General features: G+C 35.3%; 1 protein-coding gene across 2 annotated transcripts in view; it reads right to left on the minus strand.

The window, feature by feature from the left end:
• Positions 1-208: 208 nt before the first annotated feature.
• Positions 209-23,517, minus strand: part of LOC142640527 (AT-hook motif nuclear-localized protein 1-like) — a 31,608-nt gene continuing 8,299 nt past the window's right edge. The window contains exon 6 of one of the 2 annotated variants that reach the window (XM_075814658.1): positions 209-256. In XM_075814658.1, the coding sequence (XP_075670773.1) occupies positions 224-256 (33 nt within the window). In that variant the 3' untranslated portion in view covers positions 209-223. Of the gene's footprint in view, positions 257-22,551; positions 23,193-23,517 lie in introns of those variants that run through there. The other variant, XM_075814657.1, reaches the window with a different exon arrangement.

Raw genomic sequence — 23,517 nt, forward strand, 5'->3', positions numbered from 1 at the left:
CAGACTTTCTAGAGTCTTGCATGTGCATGGCCACCCAATTTTCTCTTCGGAAGGATGATGAAGAAGCAAGGTTTGGTCTTGGCGTGCTTGAATTTTGATGTCCATTTCCTCCCAGTCCTTCGTCATCTTCAGCACCAGAAAAAGGTATCACAGTCATGGTAGTGGCTGGTGTAAAAATAGCAGGAGTGGACTCATTTTTCAGCCTCTTTGGTTTCTACTCTTGCTAGTTGCTTGGTAGAAAACTCCCTACGACAACCTGAAATGCTCAAATAAAAAGATTAGAGGTATTCCAAGCCATGGTTCACTTAAGTAAAAAAAAGTATGTAAAGTTGTGATTTACAACTATTTTGTGTTGGCTTTAATTCCGTGCCAAATTTGATTCTATTTTTATTCAATTTTTTGTACCCTATATTTTATATGAGATTTTATTGTAAGGGTTGTATGATAGAGAGAGAGTGTGTGAAGACTCAAGCATTTGAAGACAGAAGAGTTTTCGCGGGTAGCTCGCAACTAAGCATCCCGCGAAGTGATGCATGTGTCTTGCACATGACTGGAATGCGAAGAATCATGACAGATGGTGACAGCTGGTTTTCGCGAGTGTCTCGCGGGTAAGGCCTTCCCATGAAATATCCGAGAAATAATCTGTTTTGCTATTTTGTCCTATCTGCTCCATTACATCCTCATACACACTATATATACCATTATTACCCACATATTGAGTAGAGGGCTTTTCAGAAGAAAAAATCCTAGCCTCAAACCCTTGAGACTGTGAGATTGTCATACCCACAATTCTATACACAATTTATTGTGGTTTTCCTCTACTCCTACCTCTCAATTTCTAAATCCTTGAGAGGTTGATAGCTCAAACACTTATCACACCCATAATAAGTGTTCAGTGAGTTTTTGGTGCTGCTAGGAAGCATTGGAAGAAGCCAAGTTTTGGCGGGCGCAATCGGGCGCATTACGAGATCCAGAAAGCTAGACAAGACACGGTTCCGAGAAGCCTTGTTGGAATAGGAGCTTGGAGGGCTTAGGTGTATTGGGTAGACTAGGCTTGGAGGGTCTTTTACTATTCGTGTATCCCAACTTATTGTCTAGTGGATCAATTTACCGCTTGGAGGGCGGCGGAGAGGTTTTTCGCCGAGTTCTTCGGTTTCCTCTTCGATAACACATCGGCGTGTTATCTTATATTTGCATCTCTCTTCCCTACTCTTTTAGCTTTCATTTTAGTGCTATGTTTTATTGAATATGACTTAGAGTAGTTGTATTATTTGTTCGCTCGCATTTACTCTATTCCGCACTTAGTTTAAGTTAAAGTAAAATCAACCGAGCAGTAATCTTTTATTTTGGGGTCTAAACAGCTCTTGTGTTTTTAACACAAATCCGAGCTTTCAAAGTATATAACTAGTGTTTCTAAGTTAGTCATCTTGCAAACTACTTATAGTTTAAATATATCAAAAAAGTAAATTAAATAAAAATAATCAAAAAATAGCCATTAATATATGAAGTTAAAATATTAATCTAAATATGAGATATCCAAATAAATCATTTAGATACTTAAAAGTAATTAAAAAATAAATAAATTAACCTGAACGTATCAACAATATGATCATATACTCGAAACTTTTAAAATATTCTATGTATGCCTTGATTTTTTAAAGATGTGTTATAAATTTTTTTATTTTGAATTAATTTAAAGGTATTAATGTTTTAGATTTCATTACCAATTATCAAAAAGTGAGTTGATTGCAAAAGACCTTAAAATATATATAGCATTGTAAAATATTTTTATTTTTATTATTTCTTTTTAAAAAAACAACATATACACACATTGTTTAGGAGATTTTGCAATAATATATCATGTTAAGATTTTTTTTTTTTACTTGACTAAATCAGGAAATTTAAAAGTTATTTTCAATAAAGAAATTTTAAGTTTTGAATTTATTAAAATTTTGAGTTTGGAATATTAATTAATTAAAAATATAATATTATTTTTTAAAAGAACTTGGGGATATATAGGAGGGGAGGCCCTAGCTAGGTGGGGTAGGGGGGAAATCGCCTTGTCCCTCGCCCCTCTTGACTCTGCCTTTGTTTTGTACCTGATGACCTGTAAACTCGATCGTTTTACCTGATAAGGAGGGATACAAATTACTTCATCTTATTCAATGATTGACGGTGGGTGAGAGAGTTCCCAACTAAAGGGAGAGAGCTGTTCAAGTGACGAGTTGACACCAATCCTGATCTGACTCATTCTGTCACCCCCTAAGTCTATGACATGTGTATTATATATACTAAGTTTCATGTGAGATCTAAGATGGCATTTTCTCCTTCTTTTATATATACATGAATTCAACTTTATTAGAATTAACAAGAGGGCGTGCATTTTCCCCATTTGATCGTGAGAAATCACTCTAAGCACTGCAATTGGCTTCAAATTAGATATCAAGGCTAAAATTGTAGCCTGTAAATAAGGTGACTTTATAAGACTCAATAAAACTCTATGAACTGTGTAGCATTATCTTCATAGAAATCAAAATACTGCAACTATTTATGAATATCATACATTTATAATTATGTACCCTTCTAAATCATATTGTTGTGACTATTTATGAATATCATACAATTCATTTGTAAATATATCAACCAATTGTAAAAAACCAGAACTATCAAGACTATAATCAACCCCCCCCCCCCCCCCAAAAAAAAAAAGAAACTCTTAAATCTACAAGAAATTTTCAACTCAAACTTGCACTTTTTTTCTACAACCTTGGAAGCTAGAGCTCGTTTATTGTAACTCTGTAGCTGCCATGCAATGAAACTTCTGATCATGCATCAACTCCTCTCTCCCTTGCTTATGGCCCTTGGCAATGAAATCTTCAATCTTCGTCTCCAAATCCTCAACTTGCTCATCATCACTACCTTCACCATCATCATCATCATCTTCGTCATAACCATCATCATCACCATGATACTTGTCACTGTCATCAACATCACTATCATCATAATCTTCATATTTTGCTTCATCTTTTGTATCATCATCAAATTCATATACTATAGGAGGGAAAGAAAGAAAGTAATCAAAATCTCCATCGGATGGCTTAAAACTTAGATTCCCACGAAAGATTGTGATAACAATAACATTAAACACGAAAAACACAGCCACCCGACTAGAATTTTTCACAACAATAAACTCGTACGAAAGAAAAGGGTACGTTATGCTGTTTAGAAACTGAGAGTGACAAAGAAAAGAAGATCAAGAGGATTAGAAGGATTAGTAGGAACAAAAGAAGCGCAGGAATGGAAGCTATCTTCCTGCCCGTCATCGATACTAAACTCGGTTTCTGTGTGATATTGCCTAGCTCTCATGTGAACAAAATAGCTCTCTTTGGACTCCTTTATATTATTATATATGACGACGTGATTGAATATTTTTCATTAAAAAATTAAAGGGAAATTTACGGGAAAGCCTACTTCTGTAAGTAATAGGAGGAATAGTTAATTGAATAAGACAAATACTATTTTATATATTTTATTAGTTTGAAGAGATTGTATAAAACAATTGCAATGTACATGTAAAATTCTTTTTTTTTGGTTGCTGTCTATATGTATATAAAAATTTATATTTGACATTCTGTAGACTTACTGTAACATGTGTGCGTTGTACATTCGACGCAAATCTTGAGTGCAAAGTAAGAGGAAATTGCCCGGCTGTATTCTCTGACTGAAGAAAATGACGCGCAGATAAAGGAACAATAAAAGAATATGCAATATGGTTAGCAAAAAAAAAAAAAAAAAAGATAGAAAGAATATGCAATATATAAAGAACGAAAGAAAATTTTTGACACCTAGTCCCCAGTGACATAAAAGAGACACGTAGACACTGACACTTTAAAATAATAATAAATAAATAAGATAGTAATTTGAGAAAAACAAATTTAGGGCAAACACCTAGAGAAGGACTGAAGGAGCTATGTTAAGACTAAGGGAAGTCATGGCCTCCCTTGCCCTAAGACCATATTAAATTTAATTAATTTTTTAATAATATGTAATATTTATATAAATATCTATTAAGTTTAAATGTTTAATTTCAAAATTTTCATCTTGTTAAATATATTAGCAACGCAATGTGTTATACTATGTTGTATATGCTAGAGTGTATGTGGAAGGAAAATCATAGAATAGGAACACTGAGAACATGAGAGTTACATGGTTCAACCTTGTCGACCTACATCTACGGAGGAATTCCTTAAGGCCTACATCTTTATTATGTAAGAGTGTAGTACAATAACCTGGGGTACAATGAACCCTAACATGAGTATATATAAGTGACTAAATCCTAGACTACTAGTACAAGTAGAAGTGGGCTTGGGCTTATTACATTGGGCTAATATGTCTAATATATCTCTAACACCCTCCCTCAAACTCAAAGTGGAAGCTCGATGAAGGTTTGAGATTGGATAAACATGAGAAGATCTCTTGGAGATGCCTTGAAGAATGCCTTTGAAGAAACCATGATGAAAAATGTGCCAATTGATCGATTTCGGAGCTTCAAATGAAGAAATTGAGTCCAAAATCGGAATCTACATGAAAAACTGAGCGAGATAGGTCATTTTGAAAATTTTGACTTTTGGTCAAAGGTCAACGCAATAAGTCAAAGTCAACGGTCTGGTCCAGGTCAGTTCCAGGTTTTTCGAGTCGGGTCACAAATCGAGATCAGGCTACAAAGTTGCTGACATCATATGATGATGTGTCAGTGATGTGAACTAGGGCTAACGTGGCTATGCTTGCGTGTCTGGTGATGTGGCAAGATGACATCATCGGATGATGTCAGTCTTGATGTCAGCGAGTTTTTTGGCGCGTGTATGGCGCGTAACAGGAATTCCAAGTGGCACATATAGGCATGTGCAATAGTAGATGACTTCCAGATTTCACTGCTTTGTAAATTGACGAATGCCAAGGCCGATAGGGCGGCGCGTGCAATGGACAAATCAGCTGAGAGTGAGATCCATGAAAGGCGCGTGAGATTGTCACCTAAGCTTTAGTTGTGCATGGAGGTGCATGCTTATTTCAATGGAGACCAGATTCCTTGGTTTCTATCGCAGGATGCTATGGAGCATGTCCGTATCATTGGTTTCATCAAGCGAAGGAAGCTCGATTTGCACAAATTTGTGATTGGAGGGGCACGGCTTTCTTGGCTTGTGGATCTTAGACACGGGTCTGAGCAACGGTGGCTGCATGATTCCGTGGAGTCCAAATCTAGGAGGCAGCAAGGCAAGCGGCTGTGATGGAGGGTTGATCTATGTTGTTGTGCACATGGGAAATTTCTTTGCTATATAGAGATATTTTTTTGATGCCAAGAACAAAGTTTGGCTCTAATACCATGTTAAATATTTTAGCAACGCAATATGTTATACCATATTGTATACGATAAAGTGAATACATATGAGAAAGCATAGAATAGAAATACTGAGAACATGAGGGTTACGTGGTTCAACCTTGTCAACCTACATTGACAGAGGAATTCCTTAAGGGTTATATCTTCATTATGTAAGAGTATAGCACAATAATTTGTATTACAATGAATGCTAACATAAGTATGTATGTGTGTGTGCGCGCGCGCGACTAAACCTTAGACTACTAGTACAAGTAAGAGTGGGCTTGAGCCTATTACATTAGGTTAATATGTCTAATATGTTTCTAACACGTCTGATCGTTTAGGAATCTAATCGGTGTAAGGTGACTAAAAAAAATGAGATAGCCGGTGGAGTGGGACATGGTATGTGACCCTCCTTGCTTCCAAAACTACTAAAAGAAATTGACATAAAACTCTCTTTTTTATATACATTTTTTGTATTTTATAGCACTATATTATTTTAGTACAAAAATAAACATTTCCTAATCAATAGAAAATTAAGAGTGAACGGAGAAATAGAGGTTTAAACACTGGCGGCTCTACACAGAGAAAAATCCTGAATTGATTTTTATTTTTATTTTTTATAATACCTTAAAATTTATGAATTTTAAAATAATATGCATTGTTAACCACCCTAGAAAAAAATCTTGACCACCCTTAAAAAAAACTTGAACACCCTAAATAAAAATTTGAGTTCATTAAAAATAAAATTTGATCTCTCCAAAATTTTGGTCTGTTGAAGGTTGAACCAAAGAATTTCAAAAAAATGTAATTTTTACAATATTTTCACAACAGTTTCACAAATAAATCTTAAGTAGTAAGTTGTTATTGGCTGTTATTAGTGGGAAAAAAAAAGTGATTTCTGTGGTAGATTCAAATTAGAACTAATAAAAACTGCTCATCTAGAATTTGTTTTAAAAGTGTCATAAAAATGTTGCGAACATAACACTTTTCAAAAATTGCCCAAACAAATACAATTTAGCCCAAAAGCCCAAATCAAATGTTTAATTGTGATTTTAAAACTGTGTTTCCAAAAGACACACATTTTCAAATGGCTAGTCTATTAGTGCTTATTTTAGTATTTAGCTGAATTTGTTGGATTTATGTGATATATTTTGTACATACGCATATGCACTAAATTAATTAATGTTGGAACATTTTAATATTAAATAATTAAAATAAATAAATTTTATAACATAAATGTAAAAAATGTGGGAGTGAATGTGGAAGATGAGGAGTTAGTGAAAATGTTTAATCCCACATTGAAAAGGAGAGAGACTATTTTGTTCTTTTTAATTGTGGTGATTAATGGGCTAACATGAATTGTCTCAAATATTGGGCCAGATACGTGCGCAAGGGGGAGGTGAAGGGTGGAGGTGTCAAATTTGGAAATGAATCAGCACCTTGGATCCTCCTACTTGATAGTCAAAGGTTCCTACCGATGAGATGAGTGACGAAGAATATATTCTCCATCAAGAAAAAATAGATAAGTATACAAAAGATGAATATAATTGTCGCTCTTATCTATTGAATTGTCTTGCCGATCATTTCTATGATTATTATGATACAACTTACAAGTCTGCTAAAAAAATTTGGAAAGCTATACAAAGCAAGTATGATACCGAGGAGGCAGGTGCAAAGAAGTATGCTGCTAGTAGATTTTTCCGTTACCAAATGGTGGATGGAAAATCGGTGGTGGATCAAGCACAAGACTTCCAAATGATTGTAGTACAGTTGAGATTCGAAGGCGTAAAGATCGAAGATAATTTGGTGATAGTTGGCATAATTGACAAACTATCACAATCTTGGAGGGAGTTCCAAAAGACTTTGCGGCACAAACAAAAGGAGACATCCTTGGAGACCTTGATCACACACATCCATGTGGAGGAAGAGGCTAGAGGACAAGATGCACTCATGACACAAAAGAGTAATGGTAATTCCACCACAAAGGTAAACCTTATTTCATCCAATAATAATATGCCCAAAAATCATTTTCCTAGAAATGGTCAATTGAAGCAAAAAAAGAAAGCCTTTAAAAACAATAATAGATCACCTCAAGGAAGGGGAAACCCGAATAAAAATTACAATAAGAACCAAGGACCCCTTCACAAGATCAATTTAATAGATCTTGTTTTGTTTGTGCCAAGAGTGGGCATATTGCTCGATTTTGCAAATTTTGGAAACGTGAATCTGTCCGGCAAGCTAACGTAATCGAAGAGCCTTTAGTGGCTATGATTACAGACATCAATATGGTGCAATATGTTGAAGGGTGGTGGGCAGATTCTGGTGCTAATAGGCACGTCTGCTATGACAAAAATTGGTTCAAGTTGTACACTCCTTTTGAAGAAGAAAAAACTGTTATGCTTGGTGACTCTAGCAAAACCAAGGTTTTTGGGAGTGATAAGGTTGAATTGAAATTCACTTCTGGACGTGTGCTAACATTGAAAGATGTACTTTACACTCCGTCCATGAGGAAGAATTTGATGTCAAGTTTTTTGCTTAACAAGGCTGGCTTCAAGCAAACTATGGAATCTGATAATTATGTAATCACTAAAAATGGATTATTTGTGGGCAAGGGTTATGCTTGTGATGGAATGTTTAAATTGAATATTGAGAATAATAAAGCATCTGCCAGTTTAGTTTATATGCTTTCTTCTATTAATTTTTGGCATGCTCGTTTGTGTCATATAAATAGTAGATATGTGGGAATCATGAGTAGTTTAGGATTAATTCCAAGACTGTCAAAAGATTTTGAAAAATGTGAAACTTGTAATCAAGCTAAGATTACAAAAAGGCCTCATAAAAGTGTTGTAAGAAATACCGAATTGCTTGAATTAATTCACTCTGATTTATGTGAATTTGAGGGAATTTTAACTCGTGGAGGAAATAGATATATTATCACTTTTATTGATGATTTCTCAAAATATACAACTATTTATTTGTTGAAAAATAAAAGTGATGCTTTTGAAAAATTTCAAGATTTTTTAAAGGAAGTTGAAAATCAATTCGGTCGAAAAATAAAAAGATTAAGAAGTGATAGAGGCCGTGAGTATGAATCAAGTACATTCAACTCATTTGTTCAGTCTTTGGGAATTATCCATGAAACTACTGCACCATATTCACCTGCTTCTAATGGTGTGGCTGAAAGAAAAAATAGAACTTTAATTGAGTTAACAAATGCCATGTTAATTGAATCTGGTGCACCTTTACATTTTTGGGGTGAAGCTATTTTAACTGCATGTCATGTTTTAAATAGGGTGCCACATAAAAAGTCACACACCACACATTTTGAGATGTGGAAAGGACATAAACCAAATTTGGGATATTTGAGAGTATGGGGTTGTCTTGCTTATGTAAGGCTTACTGACCCTAAAATACCTAAATTAGGTATAAGAGCTATTACCTGTATTTTTCTTGGTTATGCATTCAATAGTGCAGTCTATAGATTTTTTGATCTTGAAAACAAAATAATTTTTGAATCTGGTGATGCAATTTTTCATGAAGAAAAATTTCCTTTTAAATTGAAAAATAGTAGGGGTAAAGAAAATATTTTGTCACAACCTAGTTCTTCTACTTCACATTTACAAAATCAAGAAAATTTTGAAATGGAGCCTAGAAGGAGTAAAAGAGCTAGAGTTGAAAAGGATTTTGGTCCTGATTATTATGTTTTTAACATTGAGGAAAATCTCCAAAATTTAAAAGAGGCCATAACATCACCTGATGCAATATTTTGGAAAGAGGCTGTAAATGATGAGATGGAATCTCTAATTTCTAATAAAACTTGAAAATTAGTAGATCTTCCACCGGGTTGTAAGACCATAGGTTGTAAATGGGTCCTTAGAAAAAAGTTGAAACTGGATGGATCAATAGATAAGTTTAAAGCTAGACTTGTTGCAAAAGGCTTTAAACAAAAAGCTAATCTTGATTTCTTTGATACTTTTTTTCCGGTAACGAGAATTACATCTATTAGATTGTTAATTGCTATTGCTACAATTTTTTATTTGAAAATTCATCAAATGGATGTAAAAACTGCTTTTCTAAATGGGGACCTAGAGGAAGAGATTTATATGGATCAACCCGAAAGCTTTGTAGAGCCTGGACAAGAAAGCAAGGTATGTAAGCTAACTAAATCCCTATATGGCTTAAAACAAGCACCTAAGCAGTGGCATGAAAAGTTTGATTCTTGCATGATTGAGAATGGTTATAAATCAAATGAATGTGATAAATGTATTTATTTTAAATCATGGAATAATTTGCATGTTATTATTAGCCTCTATGTGGATGATATGTTGATTTTTGGCTCAAATATGCATGTTATAAATGAGACAAAAAATATGCTTAAAAACCATTTTGATATGAAAGATCTTGGTGAGGCTAATTTTATTTTGGGCATGAAAATTACAAAAGCATGTGATGGAATATATCTTGATCAATCACATTATGTTGAGAAAATATTGAGAAAATATAATTTTCATGATCACAAAAGTGTAGCTACTCCTTTTGATTCTAGTGTTCATTTATTTCCTGTGAATAATGATGATGAGATTTTTAATCAAAAGGATTATGCTAGCATCATTGGTAGTTTGCGTTATGCTACTGATTGTACTAGACCTGACATTGCATATGCAGTAGGAGTGCTAAGCAGATTTACTAGCAAGCCTAGTAAAGATCATTGGCTAGCTATTGAGCGAGTCATGAGATATTTAATTGGTACCAAAAACTATGGCTTATTTTATAAAAAGTACCCTGCTGTGATTGAAGGTTTTAGTGATGCCGATTGGAATACTTTGTCAGGTGATTCTCTCTCTATGACTGGTTATATTTTTACCTTAGGTAGTGGTGCCATATGTTGGAAATCTAAAAAGCAAACAATAATTGCTAATTCAACAATGGAAGCTGAATTAATAGCATTAGCTTCAGCTAGTGAAGAGGCAAATTGGCTTAGAGATTTGTTATATGAAATTCCATTTTGGGAAAAGCTAATTCCACCTATATTAATTCATTGTGATAGCACTGCTGCAATTGGTAGAGTAAAAAACCGTTATTACAATGGTAAATCCAGACCTATAAGAAGAAAGCACAGTACTGTGTGATCTTATTTGAGTAGTGGCATCATAACTGTGGATTATATTAAATCTAATGATAATCTTGCAGATCCATTTACCAAGGCCTTGGCAAAAGATAGAGTCTGGAATACATTGAGGGGGATGGGACTAAAGTCCATAGAATCATGAGCCATGTATGAGGATACCCAACCCAAAGACCAGAGATCCTGAGAATTGGGTTCAATGGGAAAAACGAATCATACGATGGTCGTAAGAAATGCACAATTTTTTTTAATTATTTATTTTGTAAATAATTTCTTAATTGTTCATCCCTATGATGTAAGTGCATTTATCCTGTAATGTGGAGAGGTTGAGTAAGAAACTCTTAATGAAATTTGTAGCTCATATGAGTGGGGTGTCAGAATTACAAGAGCACCCTTGACAAAATTTTACCTATGTGAGTGTGGGGGTGGGGCCGCTCCCTATGAGATTTGGACTTAATCTCAAATACACTCATGAAACCGGGATCAGCACATGGCCGTAAAGTACTAGCTATAAAAGCTCATGTCAACACCTGGGTTGTTATGTGTAATCAATGACGCTTAATTTCCCTAAAGCAGTCCTAGTTCAAGTCGGAGACCACTACGACTCTGGAGTTAAGATTGCTGTTTTACTAAGTGAAGGTTCAATACAGAGCACACCTTCATGATGCATAGTGACCCATCTTTGCCTGGTAATCTCTCTTTAACTAAAAATTTAATATTAAAATGAGTGGGGGATTGTTGGAACATTTTAATATTAAATAATTAAAATAAATAAATTTTATAACATAAATGTAAAAAATGTGGGAGTGAATGTGGAAGATGAGGAGTTAGTGAAAATGTTTAATCCCACATTGAAAAGGAGAGAGACTATTTTGTTCTTTTTAATTGTGGTGATTAATGGGCTAACATGAATTGTCTCAAATATTGGGTCAGATACGTGCGCAAGGGGGAGGTGAAGGGTGGAGGTGTCAAATTTGGAAATGAATCAGCACCTTGGATCCTCCTACTTGATAGCCCATTCAGAGTAATTAATATATCCGTTGGTGAGTAAATGGCCCGAATTAATATTCCATTTTTATTATGGAAAATAATGAGCCATTAACCCACTTAATGGACTATCCGTTTGGGCCTTTTCATTATTCAAAAAACTCCTTATCTCACCATTAAATTGTGTAACTCTAGCCCATCAGAATAATATCCAACAATTAATCTTGTAACACCCACTATATCATAATAATGGACCTAATTAATCAGATTAATTTGGGCAGTAATTTTGTGAGGCCCATTGAGCCTATAAATAGACCCATTCAGACACAATCCAACTTACTGCAACATACACTAAAAAAAATAGAGAGATTCTTGGCAAGGAAGGGTGTTCTTTCTGGTGGAGCTTTGGGCTTGAACACTTTGTGCAGAGGTTGTTCTAGCCATACGACACTTGTTGGGCTGTTGTGTATCTGGGAGACAAGTCGAACGGTCTGCACCGGTTACAAAGTTTAGCCAACCAAGGGCTTGAATCTCCTTAAAGAGAGCGAGTGTCGCGCCTCAGTCCAAATAGTGTTGTGTAATCTCTTTCTTTAAATTAATAAAAAATCCAGAAGTATTATTCATTTTCTCTTCGTGTTATCCCCATTATTATTGTATTTGCACCATCAATTAATGTGTGAATACTTTATTGAATATGATTAATATGATAGTTGAATGCCTAAATTGAATATATTGAATGAAATTATAGTTTACCCTTTATTATTTTGCACCATGAACAAATTTCTTATAAGGAAATCATTTGTATTGCAAGATTACTATTCTAAGCAAATATGTATTGACTTTAATAATTTTCTTTCAGATCATAGGCTATGAGAAAATGTCTCATCTTTTCATCCTAATGATCATGTTGAAATAAGAAGAGCATATTTACAAAAAGGTTTTTGTCAACTTCTTGGCCCTGATTTCCTTAAAAAAGAAATTAATGGTGCATTGTGTTGATTTAATACTAATTAGTTTAAAGAATACAACAATTGATCATAAAAAAAGATGATGTATTTTGTTTATACTGTTACTTATTAGGCAAGATGTTCATAATTGGATGGGATATCAGTATTTTAATAATTGTTTGGATATATACATTGAAAATGATGCAGTTGATAGAATTGATAACGAAACTATCACACATCAATTTCAAAATATAAAAACTCGAAGAATAAGATTTTAAAGATTTATTTATTTGCGCTTTTTTGTGATATCGATATATTCAAATTTTATTTTATTAAATTTTGTTTAATTTAAGTTTTTTAATGACCACCCTTAGAAAAATTCCTAGAGCCGCCACTGGATTTAAAGCCTTAAGCAAGGTTATTGTTTTATTTATACACTAGGTAGTTCCATGTCTTGAACATGCATATGTGTCATTCTTTTATATTAATATGTTTCCTATTAAATTTCTTTTTTCTCAAAATTTTGATGTAGATGGTATTTTATACATAGATTAGTATTGAAGATCACATCTAATTTTTTTTATCATCATTTTATTTTGGAATTTCGCTAGTAAGGGTTAGTAAATTAAAATCCTACCGATATGCATGTTTATAGAGTGATTTTATTTATGTTTACTCTTACATTTTTATTGTAACCACGGGACAAGGATTATCAGCTATGGCCTATGAATAATGAGTATTGTCAAAAAATCAGTCTTTACAACAACAACAACAACAAAATGATGATTTATAAAGGACTTTTAAATTTTATAAGTTGAAAATGATGCGTAAGTTAATATAGAATCAATCATGACTTTTGAGATATAGAAAATTGTTGAATTCCATTTTGATAAATGATTAATTCAAAATGTATTAACGAATTGTGTGGGCGAGATTTAGATCCTAGGCCCAAATGGTAACAAGACTAGGACCCAAATAGCTCAGAACAATGAATTTGTAAAGAGTGGTTTTGAAGGCTAAGCTTCACAAAAAGATCAACGCGCACAGTGAGTTAATGATAACAGGAAAATAAAGAAAAATTTGACTGTATATGAAGAAAATCGCTCATCGGCAAAGTCCGAGGAGAATAGTTATCTGATATATTCTTTTTCACTTGGCTACAATTTTTGTTCTAAGTTGTTATAGTATTCTTTCCAACCATTTTTTCAGGTCCCCCCTTCTTTGAGGGTCTCTCACATTATATAGCCCCGTTTGGATTATCTTAACCCTCCAGTTGTTGGTCACCCAAGCTACTACTTGAGTGCTTGTTCCATTAGACACCTTCCTAAGCCATCTTTTGAGTTACGGCAACCAAGGCAGCACTGTTCAAAGGTCTTCTCCACATAAATGCGGCCAGGAGATTTGGTGGGAAGTATTAAATGTGGTGGCAACCTCCATCCCTTCAGTCAGGGCTGGCCCCTTCCCCGAAGTTCCTTCCTCTCAGTGTGACCTCTAATATCGTGCCACTGAAGTGGCCTTACAGTCCGAAGACGTGATCTCCTCGGAGCTACAGTGGCCTCCTCGGCATCTGCTATGACACGTGACATGATCTTCTCATTGGATTTCTATACCCCACACAAATAATTATTTTTTTATTTATATATTTTATTAATATATACTCGTATAATTTCCTATGTATTAATTTAGTTTTACACCTTAGTATACTCTTTTCATTTTTGTTCCAAAATCTTTTTATTCATATTCACCGCCTCCACCACATGCAAGATGAATTTTTAATTGTGCCCTTGATATTTACTAGTACTACGTAGTCTACAATATTCATTTACTACTATAAATGTTTTACAAAAGTGAAAAAGATTTTATTAATATATTCCCTAAGTGCATTTTCATTTATGATATACTCTTTTAGATAATTTTTAATATAATTGATTTTTTACAACTTTTAATATTTCTCATAAAAGTTGATAGTGTTGATAGTGCTCTAGGAATTTTTTAGGGTGATCACTAAAAAAAATTTAAATCATACAAAATCTAATGAAGAGATAATTTGAATATACTAACGTCTCCAAATATATATATATATAATACATGAAATATTACAATCTCTTTCAACTAACAAAGAAAAGAAAAAAAATTGAGTGATAAAAGATAAAGTGGGAATTGAGAATGCCAAGATGAAAGTAATAAAATAAAAGAAAGTTTGAAATCATAATAGAGAAGAAAAAAATGGAGGGAGAAAGAAAGAGAGAGAATGGAATAATATTTACTACAATTGTGACCCAAGTCGCTAAGGAAAGCAAAATTATTGCGACTCTAAAGTTAAAGAAAGCATAACTTCTAGCATCGCCAAGGAGAACTCACCACCATAGTATTTCTATTAGTACCATTTTTTTAAGGAAAAATAAAATAATTTTTTTTTTAATGTAATGAGTTGAACAAGTTACAAATTTGAATGATTATAGATTTTTTTTTTTTTACTAGGATTTTTGTTGAATAATTTGTTCACTTCTTGTTGTTTGGTTTAGTCCTACTTTTGTTTAGGATATTTTTGTTGTTATTTTCTCTAATTTTTAGAGTTGTCATTTAAGCCTTTTTTTTTTTTAGAGGTTAAGGATTATGCTTGGGAGGCCAGAATTATTGTTGGAATAATATTATATCCATGACATTTTCACAAAAAATCTTATTCGACAAGCTGTTATTAGCAGGTTTAAAAGTGATGTAAGTATTGAGCCTAAATTAGAATTAGTAGCAGTTTACCGCATAGGATTTATTATGAAATTATTATGAAAATTTTGTGGATATATCATTACTTTTTTTTTCTTTTGAACCCAAATTCTTGTGTGATTTTCAAGTTAGGATGTTCAATATTTTATTAGGGTGGGTCACACTAGGTTAGTTTAGCGCACGAATGCACACACACTTTTTTGCAAGCCAGGGTCCACCCTAGCTTAGGTTTGGAGCTGCCACTAAAAGTTTATTAAAACAATTCATTAACAAATGTCCTAACGCCACACCCGTTAACCGAGCCCAATTTTAAAATATAATACTAATAAAACCATTATATACTTATATTTATCTATATCTTACACTCTTTCAAAAATGGGTTTGGTGCTGAAGCCATTCAACAGCATGAGAAATACTTGGGTCTTCCATCTCTGGTGGGGAAGAATATATGCAACACGTTTTGGCACCTCACTAAAAGACTAAATAATAAGCTCTCTGGTTGGAAAGAAAAGCTACTCTCACATGCTAGAAAAGAGATACTCATCAAGACTCTGGCTCAAGCAGTTTCTACATACACAATGAGTGCTTTCAAGCTACCAAACGCTTTATGTGATGAGATGACAGCCATGGTTCAAAAGTTTTGGTAGGGCCAATCAAACTAAAGGAACAAGATAGCTTGATTAAGTTAAGATAAGATGTGTCTTCCAAAAGAGGAGGGGTCTCATTTTAGGGACTTAAAGGCCTTTAATTTACCTTTGCTAGCAAAAGAAGGTTGGTGATTGCAAACATGTAAAAATACCCTACTTTAGAGCATCCACATCAGTTCCTTCATTTTACACATCCACTTTTACACTAAAAACCCATTTTTTCTATTTTACACATCCAATTTTAAAAAACACTCACATCAGTTCATCTATCCTACTACCCTTTTTAATTAAATAATCAATTTTCTTTAATATTTTATTATTTTCCCAACTACCTCATATAATTACCACTCTCTCTCTCCCAACTCATTTCTGACTTTTGCTCTCTCTCTCTCTCTCTCTACCCATTTCTCAGACTTTCCCTCTCCCTCTGCCACTCGATCAACTCTCCCTCTCCCTCTCCCTCTCCCTCTTGATCAACTCCCTCTGCCTCTCGATCAACTCTCCCTCTCCCTCTCGATCAACTCCCTCTCCGATCACGAGCTCAAATCACGATCCGCGAGTCCGATCATGATCCGCGAGCTCTAATCACGATCTACGAGCTCCGATCGGCGATCCACGAGTCTGATCGCGATCCGCGAGCTCCGATCGGCGATCCGCAAGCTCCGATCGTGATCTGCGAGCTCCGATCGACGATCCGCGAGCTCCGATCGCCGATCTACGAGCTTCGATCAGCGATCCGTAAGTCCGATCGCGATCTACGAGCTCCGATCGCGATCCACAAGCTCCGATCCAGCGTCCACGAGCTCCGATCCACGGCAAGACCCACGAGCTTCGACCAGTCAAGCACCGATCTGTGTTTGTTTGTGTATGTCTGTGTTTTTTTTTTTTTTTGAGCAAAGTATATCTCTGTGTATATTCTGTGTTGAGAAAAAGATGAGAGAATGGAGTCTGTTGAGCACGGATCAGAGAGAGAAAAAAATGAGCGAAGGAGAAAATGATAAAATATTGTATAAACGAGCTACAGTAGCCGTGTGTATTTACACGATTACTGTAGCTCGTGGATGGTTTTGCACGATTTTACTCAGTTTTAGCTCCACTGATGTAGGAGATTTTTTGCTCAAAATGTGTAAAATTGAGAATTTTTGCATTATACATGACTATCCACCAACTGATGTGGATACTCTTATAAGGTTTATGAAGCTCCTCATTTCCCTCATGGAGACTTCATCACAGCTGAACTTGGGAATAATCCATCCTTTGCATGACGAAGCATCTTTCCAGCTCAAAGCATAGTACGAAAAGGATATCGATGGCAGGTTGGGAATAGAGCTTCAATTGACATCAGAGGGTATAACTGGCTGCCTAGCTCAGACACTTTCAAACTCATCAGTCCTCCAGTGGCCTTACCAGCACGAATGACAGTTAGAGCAACCACATCAGTTCCTTTATTTTGCACATCTGTTTTTACACTAAAAACCTACTTTTTCTATTTTAAACATCCATTTTTACAAAACACCCACATCAGTTCATCTATTCTATCACCTCTTTTAATTAAATAATCAATTTCCTCAAATTTTTTATAATTTCTCTCAACTACCCGGATATACATATGCACTCTCTCTCTCTCTCTCTCTCTCTCTCTCTCTCTCTCTCCATTTTTTCTAATTTGTTACTCTCTCTCTATACCCATCTCTCTACCCATCTCTGCCTATTTTTCAGATCAACTCTCCCTCTCGATCAACTCTCCCTAGCTCTGATCCATAAGCTTCGATCCACGAGCTCCCTAGCTCCGATCCACGAGTTTCGAGCCACAAGCTCTGATCCACAAGCAAGACCCATGAGCTTCGAACTCCGATCCACAGGCAAGACCTACGAGCTTCAATCCAATCAAGCACCGATTATTCCACAAGCACCGATCAAGTACCAATCTGTGTTTGTGTATCTCTGTGTTTTTTTTTTTTTTTTTAGCAAGTGTATCTCTGTGTTGATTTGTCTGTGTGGATGTGTTTGTGTTTGTGTGCATTTGAGGAAAAAGAAGAAGATGAGAAGAGAAGTTACTAAGTTTGTTGAGCACGGAGAAGAGAAAGAAAAAAATGTGCAAACATGATATTAATAAAATAATAAATAAACGATAGCTCATGTAGGGATATACACATTTTTACACCCTTTTAAAAGTATTGATGTGCAGCATTTTTGAAGCAAAATGTGTAAAAGTGGTCTATATTTCTATCTTACATGATTTTGCATCCATTGATATGGATGCTCTTAGCAACTTATTTGACCCACACCATGGCACTTGGCAAGGAGATATGATCAGACACACTTTCTCCCCAGATGATGCATGGTCAATCATGAGCATCCCTTTGAGCTCTAGGATGCCCCCAGATCGACTAATATGGGCATACACTTCCGAAGGCAATTTTACCATTTGAAGAGTTTACAAGATTGCCTAGTCATCTTCTTCAGATCTGAGACCTGAAAATTCCAGCAAAGGAAATCGTAGTCAATTCTGGAAAAAATCTCTGGAGGTTAAATGTCTGGAATAAAATCAAGTCATTTGCTTGGCGAGTGATTCATAATATTTTACCTACAAAAGAAAACTTGTGCCATCGCAAAGTTCTTGATAATCTAGTCTACAAAGCTTGTGGGTTAGACGCTGAATCCAGTGGTCACCTATTCTGGAGTTGTGATCGCGCGGGAAGTATGGAAGCTGTCACGAATTCCATTTGATAACCGTGGGGTACACTTTTGAGACTTCATTGATCTCTTGTGACGCCTACAATTCATTCAGCAGATGGGTAATGAATTAATGATTTTGTTGGAACTGTAATAACAGTTGCTTGGTGTATGTGGTTTAACAAGAATGCGGTACGACAAGGGAAAGCACGACAACAAGCGGCAACAATTCTGTAGAAGGCACGACGGGTGCTTGATGAGTTTTAGATAGCTAACTTCCAACCTTCAAAGTCGGCGGTGCATGACAGTGGCCAGTGGACCAATCCTTCTCCGCCATGGCACAAGGTCAACATGGATGGTGCAGTATTTGAGTCCTAACAGGCCTCGGGTGTGGGGGTCCTCATCAGGGATCATGGTGGCCTAGTAGCAGCGGCCTTGAGCAAGGTGTACTGCCCTTTAGGTCCATTAGAGACCGAAGCCAAAGCTTTGGAGGAGGTTGTGGACTTCACTTTAGACGTTGGTATAAGGGATGTTCATTTTGAATGTGATTCAAAACTGATTGTAGATGTCGTGCTTGGTGTTATCAGTCCTCTAAGTGTCCATCTATAATATCATCGCAGGTTTTGTCAAAAGATACAAGCATTCAAGACTTCAGAGGGAACCGGCCAGCTCACATCTTGGCTCAGCATGCCAAGAGTATTGAGTATTATGTAACATGAATAGAAGAAAATTCAACTTTTATTAAGTCCGCTTTGGGTCAAGATGTACTGAATTTACTTTTTTTTAATAAAGTTGCTGTCTTTTGATCATATATATATATATATATATATACACGATAAGCATTCTAAATTTCAAATTATCACTTGGTCAACCTCAAATTCAAAAGTAGGGTTCCAAAGGGTGTGCGATTGTGTAATGAATAAAAGATGGCGAAACACCAATCTCATAGAAATCTATATATATACACCATAACTTGCACTGCAAGCTTGACATAGCCTAAAAAAGAAACAAAAATTTCTTCATTCATAAAATGTGACTATTGGTCCAAAGTTGATACTTTGAGATAATCGGATAGCATTCCAGATTCTCCACTTTTTTTTTTATACCATAGAAAAAGATACACCCAAAGTTAGCTTACAATCTGATCCATATTAGGCCAACAATAGTGAGTTGGCACTTTTGTAGCCATAACGGCTAACTTCCAAATATTATTAAGGATAACCTTAGGTACCAAAATCTGCTTAGCAACTAAGCCAGACTGCTGAAGGTGAATCAGGTCTGCCATCATAGTCCTTTCCTTCCAATCTGAATTTCTCAACCTGTTGAAGACTTGAACTAGCTTTTTGCAGTTACTGAGTAACAAAATTTGCTAATAACCAAGGTTCCTTGCTTGGATAGATGCTTCCACTACAGCTTCTTGCACTGCATCAGCAACAGAGATCGCAGCACAGCTTCTAATGCCCCAAAACACCATTTCTCCTTGTCTGTTCCTAGCTTCATATGCATAAGCATTACCAGAAACTTTCCTCCTTTTGCACCTGCTAGCTTAATTATAATTTGCCATTGACCTCTAGCAGCGCTTTGAAATGTGACAAGATTGTGTTTCTGAACATTTTGAGATTCTTCTTTGTTGAAGGCTTCCTAGTACTTGCAAGACAGATTTTGAGCCATTAAAACAACAGCCAAAGGGTTAGGTTGAATATTATCATGGACCACCAAATTTTTGTGGTTCCAAATGGACCATGAGATGGTGAACAGATTCTGCAGATAACTCATTTCATCCTGATTCATCCTTTTATGTCTGAGTAGCAAGGAACTAAGCCACCCTTGAACAGAGATGTTGTTCAGGTTAGAGGTGTGGATGTTCAAGGCAGAGCCATGCCAAATGGCCCTGGCAAACTAACAGTAAAGGAAGAGGTGAGTAGAGCTTTCAACCTTTAAATTGCACAAGGGGCAAGTGCTATGGACATTTATCCCTCTGCTGCTCAAATTCAAAAAGGTAGGGAAACTGTCAAGCATGAGCTTCCACACAAAATTTCCAATTTTCAATGGAAGTTTTACTTTCCAAATAAGTCTCCAAACATCCTGAGGAATGGAGTTATGGGGGTTCAGGTTAGGACACGATACTTGAAAGTCTTTCTGAAGCAACGAGTAGGAGTTAGTCATTAATACATCCTGTCTTAGAAATAGGATAACTAAAAATCTCATTGCACATTTGGTGAGGATATAAACTCTTAATCAGATCAGGTTTCCAGGTACCTGTGGTCCGATTGATAAGATCAGCTACTGTTCCAAGATTAGTCCCAGGATTGTTTCTATCCTGAGAGTTGGTGAGTGGGAACCAGTCTTTATGAGTCAGGGGTATATCTATACCCCTTCCCAATCCACCATTTGCCCTCCTTAAGTTTTGCATTCTCAGTCTTAATGATACTTTTCCAAATCCTTGAGTTGTGAGGCTTAGGAGAGCAATCATGGATTGAGCTTCTAAAAAAGTATTTACCCTTGAGAGTCTTGGCTAGGAGTGATTGAGGGTTGTGAGAAATCCTCCAATATTGTTAAGCTAGCATGGCCCGATTCATCGGTTTGAATTTTTTCAATCCTACTCCCCCTTCTTTCTTGGGTTTACAAACTTCATGACATAGTGCCGTATTATTTGCTTTGGTTGCAACAATAACTTATTTAAGAAAGGGGTTTAGAAAGAAAAATAAAAATAAAAAGGAAAAACATTAAAGAATTTAGTGATTCCTTGAAACAGAAGGCAAGAAATAGGCTGAGCAGTGCCTAGATGACCAGGAAGGGAAAAAAAAACAAGGGTAAACCACTAGGCATTTCCACAGTTAGGAAAACCATCTTCCACTTTTCTCAAATCTATAAATTTTGAGAGATTAATTACCATACAACAAATTAACAAGTACCATTAGCCATTGGCTGCAAAATAAAGGACAAGCACGGCTTAGCTTTGTTTATTTTTATCTTTTATAATAATTCAAACGTTATAATATAGGAGATGAAATTTGAATTCTAAATATATTTGTTGAAAATGGAAACATTAAAAGAAACTAATTGAACTATGAGATTCTTGGCTAGTTTGTTTATTATTATTACAAAAATATTTTTGTATGTTAATGTGATCACTTTCTAAGCCTTGTCCACCGGCTGCCTATCAATTTCTGAATTTCGTGCCAAAATGGGTGCGTCGTTTTCTCATGGTTTAAAATGTACCCATTTTCTTTTTTCTTTTGCTGAGTATGGCTTAAAATGCATAGGTCCTATTCAGGTATTCTATTTTTATTTTTATATATTTTTTAATTTAATCAAAGCATGCATCTCAATTCTCAACCCATTCATTTAGGCTTTTTCAGATAGTAAACACAGAATTAAGAAGAGAAAATTCGAAACCGTGTTTCGTGGGGAAACAAAAAATAACGAAAAAATAGGGTGACAAGGTCAAATATTTTGGTTAATGCTGATAATAAATATTTATTTATATTATTCCCTCTTATTATTCTTTCTAATACTACATGGAACAACCGTCCAAGACCTACATAATCTGGTAAAATATTGTAGTCCAAATAAAGACGTGTGGCTCTTTTAACATTGCCATCACTGTAAGCCTCTAACATTGACACTGTAAGCCTCTAACATTGACATTTACAATTTATGAGAAGAGAATTATATAGCATAGAGTATAATATACTTATATACATAGATCTGGAACATTTCAATACGCGTATAACCAGAAATGAAAAAGAAAAAAATTTAGTCAAAAAACAAAAAGGTATAAGAGATTCCAATACTTGGAATTTCCCGAAGTTAGATACACACAATATATTGACCTGCAGCCCCGAGGTTTTTGCATTGGCTTGTCTTCTATCACATTTATAACTAAAATAATAAGTGTAGGGATCTAATTTTCTAGAAAAAATTTTCACAAATTGATCTTGATCATGATCCGCTGTGATTCAATATCAGTAATAAACTCGTGTGTTACACCAATCACAACTTATCACTTTAGTATGTTATGAAATGTATTGCAGGAAGAAAAAAAAAATAGTTGCCCCTATCAACTAGAAAGTAGAAGAAAGAACAGATTGGGTCGCTGGACCTGAAATGATGACAGAAGATATCACGATAACAGGGGTAGCCAATCACCGTTTGCAATTACATCAAAAGATCCTACTCATACACCTGCAGAAACCTACATAATTAGCCTACAAATCAGATCTACCTCATAAGAAAATGTATAATCCTAGTTGGAAGTTCAGTACTCTGACCCTACTTCCTCTTACAATAATCAATATCATTTGAAGACAATTTTAGTTATTCGAAGCAATACTTGATACATATAGAGAAATAAGATCAGGGAACAATATAGTCAGCAAGACTTTTGCGATAATAATCGATTGCATGTAATCATGTTAACCTCCAGGTAAAGATATATTGATATCAGTTCCAGACTTTCTAGAGTCCTGCATGTGCATGGCCACCCAGTTTTCTCTTCGGAAGGATGATGAAGCAGCAAGGTTTGGTCTTGGCGTGCTTGAATTTTGATGTCCATTTCCTCCAAGTCCCTCGTCATCTTCAGCACTAGAAAAGGGTATCACAGCCATGGTAGTAGCTGTTGTAAAAATAGCAGGGGTGGACTCATTTTTCAGCTTCTTTGGTTTCTGCTCTTGCTGGTTGCTTGGTAGAAAACTCCCTACCACAACCTGACATGCTCAAATAAAAAGATTAGAGGTATTCCAAGCCATGGTTCACTTAAGTAAAAAAAGTATATAACTAGTGTTTCTAAGGTAGTTATCTTGCAAACCATAACAAACTTGGTTACTTCTAACTTCTGTGGTTCTTGACAGTCAGGCCTACATTGATGCGAGAATTTATGAAGCCCTAGAAAATTTGCAGTATCTTAAGCAGGCCCAATGCACTAGTGGTAATTCTTTCTATACATCTTAAATGAGCCATGTTCCAATGGTAGTGAACGCAAGTGGACAATCAACCATAAGGTCCCAGTTGCTGCTTCTAAGGTAATTTAAC

This window comes from Castanea sativa, chromosome 6 (genome assembly GCF_040712315.1).
Source record: "Castanea sativa cultivar Marrone di Chiusa Pesio chromosome 6, ASM4071231v1".
Lineage (NCBI taxonomy): Eukaryota > Viridiplantae > Streptophyta > Magnoliopsida > Fagales > Fagaceae > Castanea > Castanea sativa.